The sequence below is a fragment of the Myotis davidii genome, unplaced genomic scaffold (genome assembly GCF_000327345.1).
Source record: "Myotis davidii unplaced genomic scaffold, ASM32734v1 scaffold6, whole genome shotgun sequence".
Lineage (NCBI taxonomy): Eukaryota > Metazoa > Chordata > Mammalia > Chiroptera > Vespertilionidae > Myotis > Myotis davidii.
In genome coordinates, this window is record NW_006383011.1 from 19,115,915 (window position 1) to 19,131,975 (window position 16,061).

The following is a 16,061-nucleotide window of genomic DNA, read 5'->3' on the forward strand; positions in this document are numbered from 1 at the left end:
ACTCCCCAGCCTTCCCGCTGCCGTTTGACAATCTGTTTGAGGCAGCTCTGCCTCTGTATCTATTATTGTTCAAAAGTTTATAATGGTCTCAATTATCCATGAATAAGTGAGATCATGTGGTATTTTTCTTTCATTGTAAAGTCAATAAAATATATTTTAAAAAAAGAATGATAGAATAACTTCACTCCTGTCGCCTTCAGGAGTGGGCCACCAGAGTCACACATTCCCCAGTCCCCTCAAGCCCTTCATCCCTTTTACCTCCTCCCTTGGGCTCCTTAAAGTTTTTAGGGGCAGTCACCTGATAGCAGTGTTGTTAAACAATTGTTAGTTGATATATCTATCTCTTCAGAAGGGTCAGAGGCCCCATGAGGACAAGCAGGAAAGGAAAACATGCCATGAGGGTGCAGGAGTCTCTGAAGACAAAGATAGAGGGGCCTCACTATGGCTTTAGTTTTGCTCCAGAATAGCTTTGGGGAGAGAAGGAAGGATGAGCACCAGATTAGGAGCACTTCTATTACCACATAAATAATTATATAGTGTGGAGGGGTGCAGGATGGCATTGGGGGTGGGAGGCAGGATATAGGTAGGAATTGAATAAGCTCATAGTTAGTTTCATATTAAAACATTACTTTGTGATTCTACCTCCCATTTATTCTTGGAAAAACAAGTTCTTGGGAAAGCTAACAAGGCAGCCTCCCTTCTCCTGCCAATCATTGCTCAGTTTGGGACAAATGCTCAAAAATGGGAGAGGTATGGTTCCTAGAAATTCTAAGAGGAATCCAGCATGTGGGTGGTAGCCCACTCAGTCACACTCCTACTTGTATGATGTCACATAGTAAGTCCTCAATAAAAATGTGTGGCTTGACCCTGGGCCTCTCCTCTGTGTGGCTCCTTTAGCCTCTCTGGGCTGGGCGCTGCTGCTCACTCCTCTCTCCTCCCAGGTCCGTTTCTGTTTGGGAGTACAGGCTAGTTATGAGCTTCTGGATTTTGGTTCTGCTCTCTGAGCATCAGTGAGAAAAAAGAAAAAGAGAAGATATTTTCAGGCTCTAGGTTATTAGAAGACGGAAGGGAGAAGGAGGATGGACCTGACATGTTGATGGACAGACAAAGGAGGAGACTAGCCCTCCTTGTCTAGCAGCAGAGATAAGGGTGGGAACTTTCTTCCGAGGGCATGGATTGTAGGTAACTGCCTGCCATGTCTTTGGAAGACTTTGGAACCTGGTGGGAAGCACCTGTATCTGTGCTGGCCTTTGCCATGAGCCTCATCTCCCCTTAGGACCACAAGACCCCGCAAATCCTACTGGACACCACCAGCTGGGATGGGATGAGGCAACACGGTTGTAGTTGCAACAGGAATCCAGATTTGTGGGGTTCCAAGGTTAGTCTTTGGGGTCCAACCATGGCCCTAACTGCCCCAAGTGTCGTGCTCATATCGTCCAAATCACTCAAGAGGGAATTCTGCCTTTTGGTCTTGTCAAGGAGGGAGCGGTTTCAAAGGGGAGTCCGGGTGAGAAGGGCTGGGGAGTCCCACTCTGAGAGTGCCACGAGGGCTAGTGGAGCCCAGGCTTGACCTCGGTTACACACGTGTGCCCCACATGGCGGGCCATGTGTGCTGCTGCCTGGGCTCTGCAGCCTGCAGGGCCCTCCATGCTTGGAATAGTCTGGATCTGCTGACTTAGCAAAATGGGGCGTGGGTGGGGGAGTGGGGGTGGGGAGGCGATCCACATCTGCAGGGGAGAGGGAAGGAGCCCCCAGTGACTGGGATGTGGAGGGGCTTGCCAGCTCTGCCTGTAGCCCTGAGCCCCCCTCCCCCTTTATCCCCAACCACAAAAGCAGTATAACTCTCCCCACGTTAAAAGTAGACATCTGGCAGCATCTGCACTGCCCCAGACAAACCAAGAACTAATAGGAGGCGTTTGTACCCACGGTAGGTCCTGGATAGGAAAAGAAGGGGCGGTTTGCTCTGTGGAAGCTAAAGCTTGCTACTCAGGGAGCCTCAATTCACTTGCTTATTGATGGGTGGTTAACTAATTGATCCATGCACAAGCTCCTATCCTGGGGGTGCAGTTTGCCATGGTCCCGGGGCAGCAGGGCCATCACATGAACTTGTGGAGCCAGCCCATCCGTGGGATAATAGGGAAAGGGAGTGATGGTCAGTTCTGGCATGTCAGATGCACCTTGCAGCAAGTTCAGGGTCAAATATCTAAGGGCCCGAGAGCCGTGGGAAAATCTGTGTGGCAAAGCCAGTGGGGTCACTGCGGGGAAAAGGCTCATTTCCAGAGGAGGAGGTTGTCAGGGTGGAAGCAGGAAGGATCCCTCAGTGGTTGGATGTGATACCCAAGGAGCTTCCAGGGATGAGAGGGAGAGAGGAACAGAGAGAGTAGAGAGGGAGCAGAAGAAGTGGCCACAGCGTGAGGTCAGCCCTGCAAGGCGGTAAGTGGTGCCAGGCCAGTGGCACTGAAAGAAACATGATGAACACATTGACGGCTCATGTCCGGTTGACAACGAGCTGGAAACAGAGCCTGGGCCCAGCTGGCACCATCTGACAACTATGAAGAGGCTCAAAGATGAAACTGAACATATTTAAATAGCATCAAATCTATTCCTCACAGACACATTAAATGTAAGCGACAGATGAAGAAACAAATTAATATTAAAAATGTCGCCAGCCTTCACGTTCTGGCAAGAGCAATGCATCCAACTAGGGACAGATTTACAAGCCTTCATAATTCTGAGGGCTAATATCCTCCTCACCCTATCAAACAGCCGGAAGTGGTGCCAGGCTCGCTGAGGAAGAGCGAATGGGAGAACGCGGGGAAGGCTGGCTTGCCTGAGTGCGCAGGCAGTTGGCTGTACTGTCAGTAATGGGTTTTAGGCTAGAAGTCGCAAACTGGCCGCCAGCTGGCTGAATCCAGCTTGAGACATTTTCTGTTTGGCTCACAAATGTCTTTATTTTATTTTTGAATTTGAATTAGTGGCAAAAAATGCATAAATTAGGAGAATCACAAAAAAACTCTTGATTCCCTTGAAATACCTATGCACTCAGGCCTAAGTTCTCCAGATGGCAGCAGGCAGCGCGGCCGCCTCCCCTGCTGGCTCCTAGAGTCATTTGTGATTTCAAGTCCTGTATTAAGCCATCAGACACTTTTTATGGATCAGGGGATGAAGGGGACTGACTTTCCAAAAGTCCATTTATATTAAAAATGGGAGAGAGATTTTGGTTCCACTTTAGGTAAAATGATTGAGCTCTTTTAATGTATTGAAAAAATGATCAAATTAAAATAATTTTAGCCCTGGCTGGTATGGTTCAGTGGGTTGGACACAGTCCATGCACTGAAAGGTTGCGGGTTCGATTCTGGTTGGGGCACATGCTCAGGTTGCAGGTTTGATCCCTAGTCAGGGTACGTAAGGGAAGAAACTGATTGATGTTTTTCTCTCCCTCTCTCTTCTTCTGTCTCTAAAATCAATAGAAACATACCCTCAGGTGAGGATTAAAAATAAATAAATAAAATAATTTTAAAAATTAAATCAGGCAACATTACAACATACAAGAAAAGTTTAGAAAATTAAAAAAAAATAAACTAATTAGTTTGGCATCCTTGCCAAATTAGTCCTGTATATCCCTTGCAGTCTTTTTCTCACATACATTTTTGCATAGTTGCATACATGGGTGTGTACCCTGCTTTTTTCATTTAACATTCTAATTTATATATTTTATCATATGGATATATAATCCTCACTTTTTGTTACCCTAAATACTGTTTCGAAGAACATCTGTGTGCATTTGAATCTTTCCATATTTTGAATTACTTGCTCAGAATATATTTCCAGAAGTAGCACAAATGGTTTATAAACAGACTTGTGCGTTAAAGAGTTAAACTGTAAATTCCTAACCCAAAAGTGCCCTGTATAAATCTCTTCACCTCAGCAAATTGTTGGAGAGGCTATAGGAAAGAAAAGGTCATTTTAGCATATGTGATAGGATTGTGGGTAATTAAAAGTAATTTTTTTTCAGCATGTGAAGTCCATTCCAGGAATAGCACTATCTTGAGACCCAAGTCAAATAGAACTAAATGTGCTAAGCAGAGGCCTATGTTTAAAGAAGAAACTCATTTGCTCTTAATAACTGCAAAATGCTGCATAGTTCAACGATGGAGTCAGAAACCTCCACATAGCATCAAAGCCTGGTTCAGAAAGATATGGGAGGCCAAGATACAAGACAAGCTGTCTTTCCCGATTAAAGCATCTTTGTGCCCTAAGTACAACAGTCATTTCTTAGAACAATGGTTGCCTTTAAAACTTTTTATTGACAGGAGGGGGAAAAAATGGGTAAACAAGACCGCAGCATTTAAAGGTAATCTATATTCCATAAACAATCTAAAGAGCAGTGTAAACAAGGTGATATGTCATAAAATGAAATGTGATACAGATAACCTCACTATTATATTCCGTATGAGTTCAGATGAATAACAGTGCCTTAAATCTCCAGGCAATGGAAAGCAAAGCATACTGTGCATTTCATTTTTATTTTGCCTGCATGTCTTTCCTTAATAAATTGGAAGATTGATATTATGGAAGGACAGGACCAAATGAGAGCTTTTTTCTTGAGACTGACCTCTGTGCTGAAGAACGGAAGGGCGCCGGGGGCTTCTGGGACATGGCCCACAGGTTTTGTTTCCATGCCAGGCAAGTCAGCAGAACCTCTAAGGACAGGATTACCGAGCACTTGAGCAAACTCCGCCTCCGGTGGAAAGGCAGCCTGTCTTTGGAAAGGAGAAATCGTGCCTCCCTAATCTACTAGAGCTCTTTGAAGGGCCAAATAAGTGTATGGATAAGGGGGGAAACAGTAGACACACTCTATTTATACTTTCAAGAAGTCTCTGACGGGCTCCACACCAAAGCCTGTGGAGTCACCATGGAAATGGAGGGAATGTTTAGGGACAATAGGGAACTGGCTTACAGATAAGAAATACAGAGTAAGGATAAATCAGCCTCTCTCTGGATGGAAAAGAGTTAACCGGGGGGTGCCTGGTGGGGAACTGATGCTCTTAGGGGACCAGTTTAACTGACCCTTAGTGATGTGAGATGTGACCAACAAGCCCTTTGCTTTCACAAGCCACATGTGGAAATGGGCCTCATTGCCCTGTAGTCACAGCTCATATGTTGCCTTGTCGAATTTGTCCACTTTGTGACATCTCCAGTGACACTGTGAGCTCCTGAAAGGCAGGGCACGTCTGATATTTTGGTATTCATGACAGTGATTAGCACTCAAATATTTTGTGGCTTGATCAGTTGAGAGAGGAGTGAGTGCACATTGGATTCCCCAGGCTGGCCAATGACTCTGAGCTCTTCTGTGTAGGAAAATAACAAGTGAAGGCTGTTAGCTGCAGGGAGATGTTCACCATGGGCTAGGGCAGTGGTCAGCAAACTGGCCCCTGGAGTGTGGCTCTTCCACAAAATACCACGTGCGAGCACGCATGTACAGTGCGATTGAAACTTCGTGGCCCATGTCACGGGGCCAAAGAGCCACATGTGTCTCACGAGCCGCGGTTTGCCGACCACTGGGCTAGGGTAATGGAGTAAAGCACTAAGTGAAAAATAATTCCAATTGCATTTTGTTTTTATTATGACCTGCTCAGAGAGTGCTTCAAAACATGCATATCTTAGGGGACTAGTTCAGAAAATTATTGTAGAACCCGCATTTTTGAGGGTGACAGGTTCAAAGCTCTCAGTGACAGCCCAAGAAAGAGGTGTGAGTCACTATAACCCAGAGCTTCTATTTTTCACTCTTGCCCCACCCCTGCCAAGTACTATTGTGGATTTTTTTTTCTTCCCAATTGCTGCCACCTTCATGTATTTTAATAGCACAGACACACTGAACACCTGTTTATGTACTGCGGCCCTTGGGAGGGCCAGAAACCATTGTGATTGCCAAAACGTTTCGTCTCCCAAGAACCAAGTTTTGTCTCCTTAGGGATGACCATGACCCGAATGAGAGTGTTTGCTGTAGAGCAGCGGTCGCCAGCCTTTCAGACCTCATGGACCACCAGTGGTCTGCGGACCACCAGTTGGCAACCGCTGCTGTAGAGGACTCTCTGAAAGTTTGGACCCAATGTGGTCCTTCATTCAAACAGATCAAGTAGCTGAACGGCTAAGAATGAAACTGGGCACAAAAACGGAAATTCTTCTCTTGCCTTCCCCTCAAGCTCAAATGAGAAGTGGGGTGGTGTGCTGCGTCTCTCCTCTTCTTCCTCTGCTCTCTGTCTTGGTGGCCTGACAATTACAGACCTCACACCCAGCTCCCTCCGGCTTCAAGGTAGGTTTGCCCAAAATTCAGAAGGAGTCAAATGCCAGAGGACAGCCAGGCAGGGTGACCTCACAAGGAGGGAGCCAGAAGACATGTACTCTCACTCCCCTCTTCCTCCTCCCCCGACCCCCATCTCCTGTGGAGCTCTTCATAGTTGGGCGGATGAAGTGCTTTTTCCACCCAAGGGGGCAGCCTGGAGTTGCAGAGGTGAACAGGGGAAATAAAAAAGTCCTGCACGACAGACCTCAAAGGGATCCTTTAATAAAGGTCAGGCTCGCTGGCCAGTGTGGCTCAGTGGTTGAGCATTGACCCATGCACCAAGAGGTCATCAGTTTAATTCTCGGTTAGCCCGCAAGCTGGCTCATTCCTTAGTATGGGACCTGCAGGAGGCAACTGATCAATGCTTCTATCTCTCTCTCTTTCTATCCCTCCTCTCTTGCCTCCTCTCTCTCTAAAAGACAAAAACAAAAGCAGGATGAAGAAAACATATTTTTTAAAAAAAGGTCAGGGTCTCAGGACACCCCCACCCTTATAGGATGATGCTGGAGAGGGAGACCGGTCTCCTCTAATTGCCCTTTGGGTTTCCTGTCAAAGGCAGGCTGCGAGTCCGAATCCTTCCCAAGGGAAGGGGCAGGCTTGAGTGGGTCATTGGTCTTTTGGGCTCAGGGGGACGCTGTGCTCCTGCGTGAGACAGTGGATAGAGCGGAAGGAACACAGGCTTTCAGAGGCAATCGCCTCGGCTTGAATCCTGGCTTCTCACCTCTCTGGGCTCTCCCCCCTCTCACCCTGCTGCCATGAGGATTAAACGAGAAAGTGTGGCATCCCCGCCCCTCTTCCTAGCAGCCTGAGTAGTCTCATGCTCTGAGTCTACCACGCCTCTTCCCGGCTCTGCCCCTGGGAGCAGGGGGAGACCCAGCCTTACATGCTCTGCTCCGGACTCAGAAGCCATAAAGTGAAAGCAAGAAGCCGTTGTCATGGCTGGGGGGTGGGTGAGCACATTATCCTGAGGCCTCCTAATCCCATTTTCTGCTTTCATGTTAATCCTCTTCTCCCTTCTGTCTGCCACGCACTCCACTCCCAGGGCACTGACCCGGAGAGCTGGACTCCACCTCCTCCAGGCGGTGGCAGTGTTCCCTGCTGGGCCGGCGAGAGGTGGGGTCTGGGGTCGGTCTGGCTGTGCTTCGGTTCTCCTCAGCCAGCCTGGGTCCTCTTCCAGGCCAGGCGATGGATGGGTGTTAAGGGCTCAGCTCACTCATAACAAGAACAAGGACAGTGCCAGCCAGTATTTCCTAGGCACTCACTGTGGACACTGGCTGAGACCTTTGCAGCATGATTTCATTCAGTTACTGGAACATTCCTGTGAAACAGATACTATTAATCTCAAATTTGCAGATGAGGACATGGAGGCTCGAGGATTTGCTACAGCCCAGATCACACAGTGAGCAAAAAGCAGGACTGGCCAGAATTCCTCCAGAGTCTCGTGGGGGACCAGTAGCAATGTGGCCTCTCGTGTGCAGCCCGGGAAAGGCCCCACCTCCGGCTTCCCTCCCTGGCACCATCACCTGAGGCTTCAGCTGGGTGAATATATTACTTCCGCGCACTATCCCTGGGTATGGCTGTGCAGTGGAGTGGAAAGGACCTGGACTTTCGGGACAGGGGGATGGTTCTGGCTCCCACAGGAAGGGGACAAGGTACCCAGGAATTGGACAGGTGGTTTCATGTCTATGGCCATCTTGGGGGGTTGGGTGGGTAATTTTTTAGCCTCAGGCTTTCACTCACTATCCCCTTCATTCCCAGCTGCAAATGCTCTTCTCTCCACTCTGCAGGACTGACGCCGGCCTATTCTGCCCTCGGTTCTGAGGCAAGACTCTCCTGGAGGAAGGAGCTATGCACCATCCCTTCAGCCTCCTGTGGATGCATCTTTCTAAAAAGGTGTTTTGTGCTTTGCACCTCCATTCTTACTTTTTTCAATACTTACCTGAGGATATTTTTTCCATTGATTTCGATGTTTTGTGCTTTGCACCTCCATTTTTACTTTTTTCAATACTGAGGATATTTTTTCCATTGATTTCCAGAGAGAGTGGGAGGGAGGGTGGAATGGGAGAGAGGGAGAGAAACATTCATGCACTGGCTGCCTCCCGCAGGAACCCCTACCTCTACCGGGCTGAGGGATTTGAACTGGTGACCCTTTGGTCTGCAGGCCGACGCTCTAACCACTGCTCAAGCAGGCCAGGGCCCTCCATTTTAATTTGTCACACACCCAAAGTAATCAGGAACTCCCTAACTCTAACTTAGATTCCTCCTGCCACAATCCCCCCTCAGGGACAGGCTTGGAAGTTAGGGCTGGATTTCAATGCTCAGCTGTGACCTGGGCTTCAGTTTTCAGGAATGTAAAATTAGAAGGATAACCATTCCTCATGGAGGCCAGAGACTGCCAGTGAACCCATTGTCTGGAAACTTTTAGAAACTCAGAAGGCAGTGCTGGGTTCATCTTCAGCTCTCTCTTTTCTCACCAGGTCCCACAGTCCCTGAGCCCTGTGACCCTCTCTGCTGACTGTGACCAGGTTCTCGTTTCCCTTAGCATGCTCAGACCCCACAGCCCTCCCTACCCCTTCCCCGTGGCATCGCCTTAGGCCCAGTGTGGCGCATGTTTCCTTCTGCTCTCAGAGCTCCACTGACTGCTTGGCAGTTGGAGAAAAATAGAGGGCCTGGGGCAGGCTACACGTGTTGGGCATGAATTCAGCTGAGGAAAGAGGTCTGGGGGCTGAGGAAAGCCGAGGCCTCCTTGGAGAGGTGGCGACTGAGGGTGGCGAGCATGGGCAGGATCTGACTTGGCTGAGTCATGGTGTGAGGGTCTGTGTAGGCTCTGACTTCCCGCCCCCAACCACAATCACCAAGCCCAAGTAGCCAGAGGCAAGATGTGTGTGTGTGTGTGTGGGGGGGGGGCGGTCAGGCATAGTGGTGGTGAGGTACAACTTGAGGGTCCAAGTGACGTCCATGATGAGGACTCCAGAGCTAACAGCGGCTCCCCTCCATCACTTAGGACTACAAGGACATTTTTAAAAAAATTGATTTCAGAAAGGTGGGGAGAGGGAGAGAGAGAAACATCAATGATGAGAATCATTGATTGACTGTCTCCTGCACGCCCCCTACTGAGGATTGAGCCCGCAACCCGAGCATGTGCCCTTGACCGGAATTGAACCCAGGACCTTCCAGTCCGCAGTCCAATGCTCTATCCACTGAGCCAAACCAGCCAGGGCTACAAGGACATTTTGCATTTGAGAAATTACACCAACCACATCTGTTGAGAAGAAATTGAGCTGAATTAAAGTTTGGTTATTCTTTCTAAAACTCTCAAAGGTTTGTGCACTTTAGGAATGTTCTAGAAGCAGAAGAGGTAGGATTTCAGGTTAGAAGACTTGCATCCATGTTGGGGCTTTCTTTGGCCGCAGGGTGATCTTGAACCCTTAGTCATCTTTTTGCTTTGGGCTTCCATACACTTGGACTTCCCCCTGCTACACTGTCCCTCCTAAAACCCCGAAGATGGGGCTCGTCTTTTCCTAGGCCTTCCTTTCTCTTTACTTTCCATATATTTCTTGCCCAGAGAAAAACTCTCTCTGAAAAGTGTCCATTACCTTTTGGAAGGCAGTGGTGGTGATGGCCAGGCCCAAGCCTGTACGCAGGCAAGGCTGACCTGACTGGGGGCTGCTTGGGGTTCCCCGAGGACATCCAGTGAGAAGACGGGGAGTTCCCCATTGGGATGGTTGACATCCCACCATTTGGACATCACTCCTTTGGGGCAGGCTCTGCATATGAGGAGCTGGTGTGTGTTAAAATGTGAACCTCCTTAGGGGAAGGAGTCTCTCATGTCCGGATACGGATGTGGATGGCCAGGTAGGGAGGTGGGCACCATAAGAGCAGGGCCTGAAAACACATTTTGCCCACTTCAGGGTTTTCCATGGGGATTTCACTCCCTCAAAGGTCATCCCTCATGACACGTTACCCCTCCCCGCAAAGTCAGCCCAAGAAACTGTGACTTGGGGAGAGGCCTTACCGTGTGAAATGTCATTTTATTAATTGATTGATTTTTTTTTACAAAAATAAACATTTTAATGAACAAGAAGTACAAAAGCTTCTGGATATACAAACTCCAGGAGGAGGGAGAGGCTGTTTTTGGCTGTTTTTCGGCTTTCACTGAAAGCAAATGAGGCAGAAAGGCCCTGGCCCCACCCCCACCCCAGGTCCTGGCTCAAACTGCAACCTGCTCCTCGACCCCACGTCTTGGCTCATACCGTGTGTGTTCCTCTGCCCCTGTCCCTGGGCTGGCCCAGGAGAAACCCCAGTTGGGTGGCCAGAGGTGGCCTCCCCAGTACAGGATCACTCACTTCCTGGAGCATCCCGTCAAGTCTCCCGTCTGGAGCTCAGCGGAGAGAACACTCTGTGACCGATTGTCCCCACGCAGCCCCCGCCAGGCCATGGCACCTGTAGCAACAGCAGCAGCAGCAGCAGCCGGGGCTTTGGCTACATTCTCACACTACGAACACAGTGATGGGGCTGCCCACGGAATTGTCCCAATGAGGGGCAGAGCTCCCAAGGGGAGACCAGCCTTGTTGGCAGCCCAGAGGGTTGCAGAGGCCGCCAGCCCCCCAGGATTTCTAGCCCTGGAGCCAGCAGTCCCACACCTAGACTGGTAAACTCACATTTTAACATTTGGCATTATTGCACATTGTCCTGGTCACCTTCGTCCGTCTGGGATGTCAGCCTTGTCTGTAGCGGTTCCGGGCGACACGCAATGCTGCCAGTGCAAGTCACTCCCTTCGCAGGCAAGCCCAGTGGGCGGGGATGGTCAGCTGAGCCCTCAGACAGGTCAGCCAGAGGCCTTCACATATGTGGTCTTGTTGAGATCAGGGACTACATGGCTCCACCCCGTCTTGAAAAAGACCAGCTGCCGACCTGGGGGCAGAGGTGAGAGGCAACTTGGTCTGGATGTCTCTCTCCCTGGAGGCAGGGCCACTCTTCCTAATGAGACTGGCCTTGAGGACACATATACTTGTCCCTTCTCATCTCAGCCTTCTTGTCTTCTCATCATCTCTGGCTGCTGATGGGGAAACAATACCTATCAACCTCTCCCGGGAAGTCCAGTCACATCCCTCATAATGTCCTTTCCCACTGGCTCACCTGTCCAGGTGGTCTGGTTAGTGACCACAAAGGCCCGGCACTGGGCATGGCTCTCACAGACGTCCACAGCCTCAGCCAGGTTGAACACGGAGAGGAGGCAGCTTCCGTGGTGGTAGGATGGCCAGCAGCGGTAGTCCTCCTGGGGGATGGTGCTGTCTGGCAGGCGCTGGTACTCTGTGGATTGAGGATGGAGCGCAAATGAGAACTTTGTGTGCCCCCAGGTGAGGGCTTGGTCGCTTTCTGAAAAGGACAGGAAGATTCACTTCCTAGGAGAAGGCTGAAATCCAGCCCAGTCCCCGTAGCATGGAGATGAATGTAGCCAGCACGCTGAAACGGGGCTGACTCCTCTGTAAAGGCAAGGCTCAGATTTAGTTTTGGGGAGACACACGTCCCCCAAATCCAAGAACAGGCAGTTGCTCAGGTAGCACACGGTGACGGGCACACGTGTAAGATAAATGCGCACCCAGAGTCACTGGCTGTCCAGGCTGGTTGCTGACGTCAGAACCTTTTGGACATTGATTGAGAGCGGGCTTCTCAAATGTCCCTGTGCATATCAGTTTCAGGGAATCGGGTTAAGGTGCAGATTCTGATGCACAAGGCCAAGGGTGGCCTTCCTCCTGGTCTTGGGGAGAGAGGTTAGGCAAGCCCCTCAGGTCAGGGGGCAGTCAGGGATTTTTGAAGTTAAGAGGCATGCAAATGAATGGAAAACACAAAAATTACCCTGTGGGAATCCACAACTGGAGTGTTTGGGGAGGAGGCTGGGGGAAGAATCTGAGATCTCCCCATTACACAGAAAGAGCTTCTGAAATCTCTTGCTTGCTTCGGCAGGCAGCAGACCTCTGGGTCACCGTCTCTCCCACTGCCCGGGGAGCCCAGCTCTGGACTGACAATGCAGAAGCCCTGGGCCTCTGGTCACCCCGCCCTCCTGCCTCCTTCTACCAGGGACCAGACCAAAGTCCAGGCGGCTGTGATTTACAGCCCCATAAACGGCGTCCTCAGGGACAGAGCCAGCCATTGTTCACCTCGTTAAACTTTATTTACAGGGCTAACGAGGGCTCCCCAACCCCTAAGACTGGCCGGAGCTCCTTGAATACGAAGGCTGCCCACCCCTCGCTCCCCTGCCAACCACACTAAACCCCCGGGCCTCAGCGGAGGGACCGCTGCCTTAAGCAGTGACTAAATCCTTCCCCTGCTCCAGGGCTTCTTGACTGGTTTCAGTGTGGGTCCCCCCACCCCCGCCCCCCTCCGGCCGCCCTCCCAGCCCCAGAAGTGTAGAGGAAGGAAAGAGAAGCAAACATATGCCGTCTTCCAGCTGTGGAATAGGAACTGGGTTAATTGCTTTCACACACTTCACCTGGTATTTACTCCTGTAAGAATTTTGTGAGGCAGGTAATACTGAACCCAATTCATAGATGAGGAAAGTGAAGCTCAAGTGTAACTTGCCCACAGTCACACAGACAGTACACAGTGCAGTTTGGAGCCACCCAGAGAAGGGGTGTCAGTGCCACCCCCCCCCTGGTTTAAGGTCAAGTTATAGTTCTAGTTCAGTCAGAGATGAGACCTCCAAGTGAAGGCTACATAGCCAGCAGCCTGTATATCACACCAAGTAAGCCTTAGAGTGGGCAGGAGCTACTTAGTCTAATTAGGGAGACGGGGCCCCCTCCCACCTGTTTCTCACCTCCCCAGCCCCTGGATCCCTCCCGGGGCTACTCACCAGCTCTGCTGTCTGCGGTGGAGTTCTGCAGATACTGCCCGCTCCGGTACAGGTGCAGCACCTTCTCCAGCTGGGCCAGCGTCTCGTCCACCCCCCACGTGAGTTCTCCTGCAGGGCGCAGGGTGGCTATGAGAGGGGGCGTGGGCTCCTGCTTCTCCCAAGGTAGGCAGGCAGCTGCCTTTCCCTCTCCCCCTCTGGAGCCTGGGCCCAGAGGACTGGTGGGCTGGGGAGGAGGTTCGCCACAGAATGCCACTTTGGGAGATGATGGTTTCTGGACCGGGGGCTGCCCTGGGTCATTCTTGTCCCCACACCTGCTGGGGGAGGGGCAGGGCGACGGGAAGCAGATGGGCCCTGGAGAGCTCACCTGTGGCATTGACAATACTGTCCAGCAGAGGCCGTAGTGAGGGTGGGGCACTGTGGGGAAGGAGGTATGTGAAGAAAAACCTGGAGCAGAGAGAAACCAGGGCCTCAGGGGTCCAGCCTTTGGAGACAGAGCCTTCCTCTACGCCAGCTTGGGACAGAATCCCGATTATCTCTGGGGAGCCTGCCTCCCCGGGCCGACCAATGAGACACCTGCCCAGACTGTACATGGAGTCTACTCAGACTCAGGGTTGGGGTCTGGGCACAGGCTAAGGCCACAACAGGCCTAGCAAACAAGTCTGGAGTCAGTCTTCCCCACCCCTCAGCCCCACATTACCCTGACTGACCAGTGTCAAAGCAGCTCCCTGGCTGGGGCCGAGGGAGGAGCTTCCAGAGGTGAAAGGTGGGGGAGGGGGAGGGGGCAGTGTCAGTGTCATGGCCCTAAGCTCTGAGTTGGACACTATTTTAAGAAGCCTCCAGCTGCCACCCCAACCCAGATTCTCCTTGGAGCTGGCTATTTTTAGCATCACCCTCAGGAGTCTGATCGTTCCCTTCTTGACTGGGTGGAAGCCTTTCCCCTCCTGCTACTCCACTGGTCTAGGCTGAGCCTCTCACTCCCACTCTGGCTGGCCTCCTGTGGGCTCTCTCCGAGCCATGCCCTCCCGGCCCACGCTCCCTCGCTGGCCTCCTGAGTGAGTAGGGGGTGGAGGTCACCTGTAGGCATTGTAGAGGTTGCGCTTCTCGTTCATGCCCTCACACCAGCCCTGGGCTGAGCAGGGCAGGGTGAAGTTCCTGGCTGGAAACTCGAGTACACAGTTGGCGCTGCTGGCACACGGTGTCTCCTCTACGCGTGCATCATCCAGATCCGTCACCTTCAGCTCCCCATCCACCAGCACAAACTGTCGGGGGCGGAAGTCCAGCAGAGTGACAGAGCCCAGCGGGGAGTGGGCCAGGTGGTGAAGGAGGCGGCCCAGGCTCAGGCAGATCTGCAGGCAGACACAACGCTGCTCACTCTTTTCTCCTGGGGCTCCGGGGCTCCCTCCTCTGGAACTCCGGACTTAGCTGGGGGGGTGGGGGGGGTGCTGACCTTTACTTTAAAGGCCTCGTGCTCACTAAGGGCTGAGGCCAGGGGCCTCATAGAGCAAGCCAGTGATTTTCTATTAACCCCTGGCTGACCTGACCCTGAACATAACACGGAGTCAGTGGGAAGTGGGCCGCAGGGATGTCTGGGGATAAAGGATCTCCCCCCTGAAGTTGCGTCTTGCGTGTGGTTTTAGCCCAGTGTGTGGCAAGAGAAGGAGGACACTGACCTTTCTGCAACCAGGCTGAGAGTGTATGTGGGGGAAGAGTGTGTGTAGCTGGAGCCCAAAAAAGGTCTGGGTCCTCTATGCCTGGCTTCTTTGTTTAACCCTTTGGCTGATGGCCGAGTCCGCTTTGCCCTCCCCCCCCTCCCCCCGGGCCCCAGTGCTGAGGAGGGTGGAAGCTGCTCTGGTGGGCTGGCCTTCTAAGGGAGAACCAGCCCAGCCAAGAGCCCGGGGCCAGCCCTCCTCCCTGCTCACTCGGAACCGATCCTCCCAGGACGTCTGCAGCAGCTGGATCATCTCCACAGGGGCGCCCAGCTCCGTGATGGTGGTCAGGGTGTCCGGGATGTCCTCGCTGTCCTGGTAGCAGTAGCCATAGAGCTGGGGGAGGCCCAGGGTGGGTCATTAGGTCCCAGGGTGGAAGTGAGGACACAGAAGGGATGGCTATTATGCCCTCTTCCTCTGCTACCAGCCCCCCTCCTTGGCCTTCCCTAGGCCTTTGCTTCAGCTGGAGCCAGAAGAGAATAGCAGCGTTGCCTGGGAAGCCTGCCCTCTGTCCCTGTAGCCGGTTCCTCCTGACTACATCAGCCCCTTACCTCTCGCGGCTCAGGCACATAGGCTGGTCTGGCCACCATGTGTTAACTGTGAGACAGGCATTGTGCTAAATGTTTTACAGGCACAACGCGAGTCTTATAATAACCTCAAATAGTATAGTAGGTACTATTAGTATCTCTAGTTTACAGGTAAGGAAATCAACTCAGAGAGTTTAAGTTACTTAGACGAAGTCACACAGGCTAATGAGTTCAGGAGCTAGAATTCACATTTATGACACTGATTCTACAGCCTGATTCTTTCCAAGAATACCGTCTGCTAATCGACAAGCCAGCAAATGGTTACTATACCTCCTTCCCTGCTCCAATCCCTCTTTATTTCTCATTATTTCCACTTTTTGGCAGTTTCGTTTTCCCCCTTCTGCTCAGGTCTTGTGGGAGGAGAAGCAAGCTCCCTCAGTATCGGCAACAAGCATTAAGAACAAAGACTCGAAGGGGCACGTCCTTGGGTGTTCTCTGCATATGTTGGTGGGCGGGGGCCACACACATCAGTGGGGGTGGTAGTAAGAGATGGCTCCTGGGAAAGGTCAGTCCTTTGGGGGCATGATCACAAAGGCCTGCCCACTCCAGATGATCTGGGGAGGAGCTTG

At 51.5% G+C, this 16,061-nt stretch overlaps 1 protein-coding gene across 1 annotated transcript; it reads right to left on the reverse strand.

Moving 5' to 3' along the window:
• Positions 1 to 10,357: 10,357 nt before the first annotated feature.
• On the reverse strand, positions 10,358 to 15,625 carry PKDCC (protein kinase domain containing, cytoplasmic). The gene is made up of 6 exons (XM_006778695.2): positions 15,119 to 15,625; positions 14,274 to 14,545; positions 13,564 to 13,643; positions 13,200 to 13,307; positions 11,486 to 11,659; positions 10,358 to 11,260 (listed from the first exon to the last, which is right to left on the reverse strand). Exons 1-6 carry the CDS (start codon positions 15,158 to 15,160, stop codon positions 11,175 to 11,177), a joined length of 762 nt encoding a protein of 253 aa, XP_006778758.2. The 5' UTR covers positions 15,161 to 15,625; the 3' UTR covers positions 10,358 to 11,174.
• Between the last annotated feature and the right edge of the window lie 436 nt (positions 15,626 to 16,061).

Bases quoted from the DNA above. Each gene is read 5' to 3' on its own strand.
- PKDCC (XM_006778695.2), bottom strand. From the start codon at position 15,160: ATGATCCAGCTGCTGCAGACGTCCTGGGAGGATCGGTTCCGA. The intron at 13,308-13,563 runs GTGAGCTCTCCA...TGCGCCCTGCAG, and splicing joins CAGTATTGTCAATGCCACAG to GAGAACTCACGTGGGGGGTG. The intron at 11,660-13,199 runs GTGAGTAGCCCC...CTCAATCCACAG, and splicing joins CACCGCAGACAGCAGAGCTG to AGTACCAGCGCCTGCCAGAC.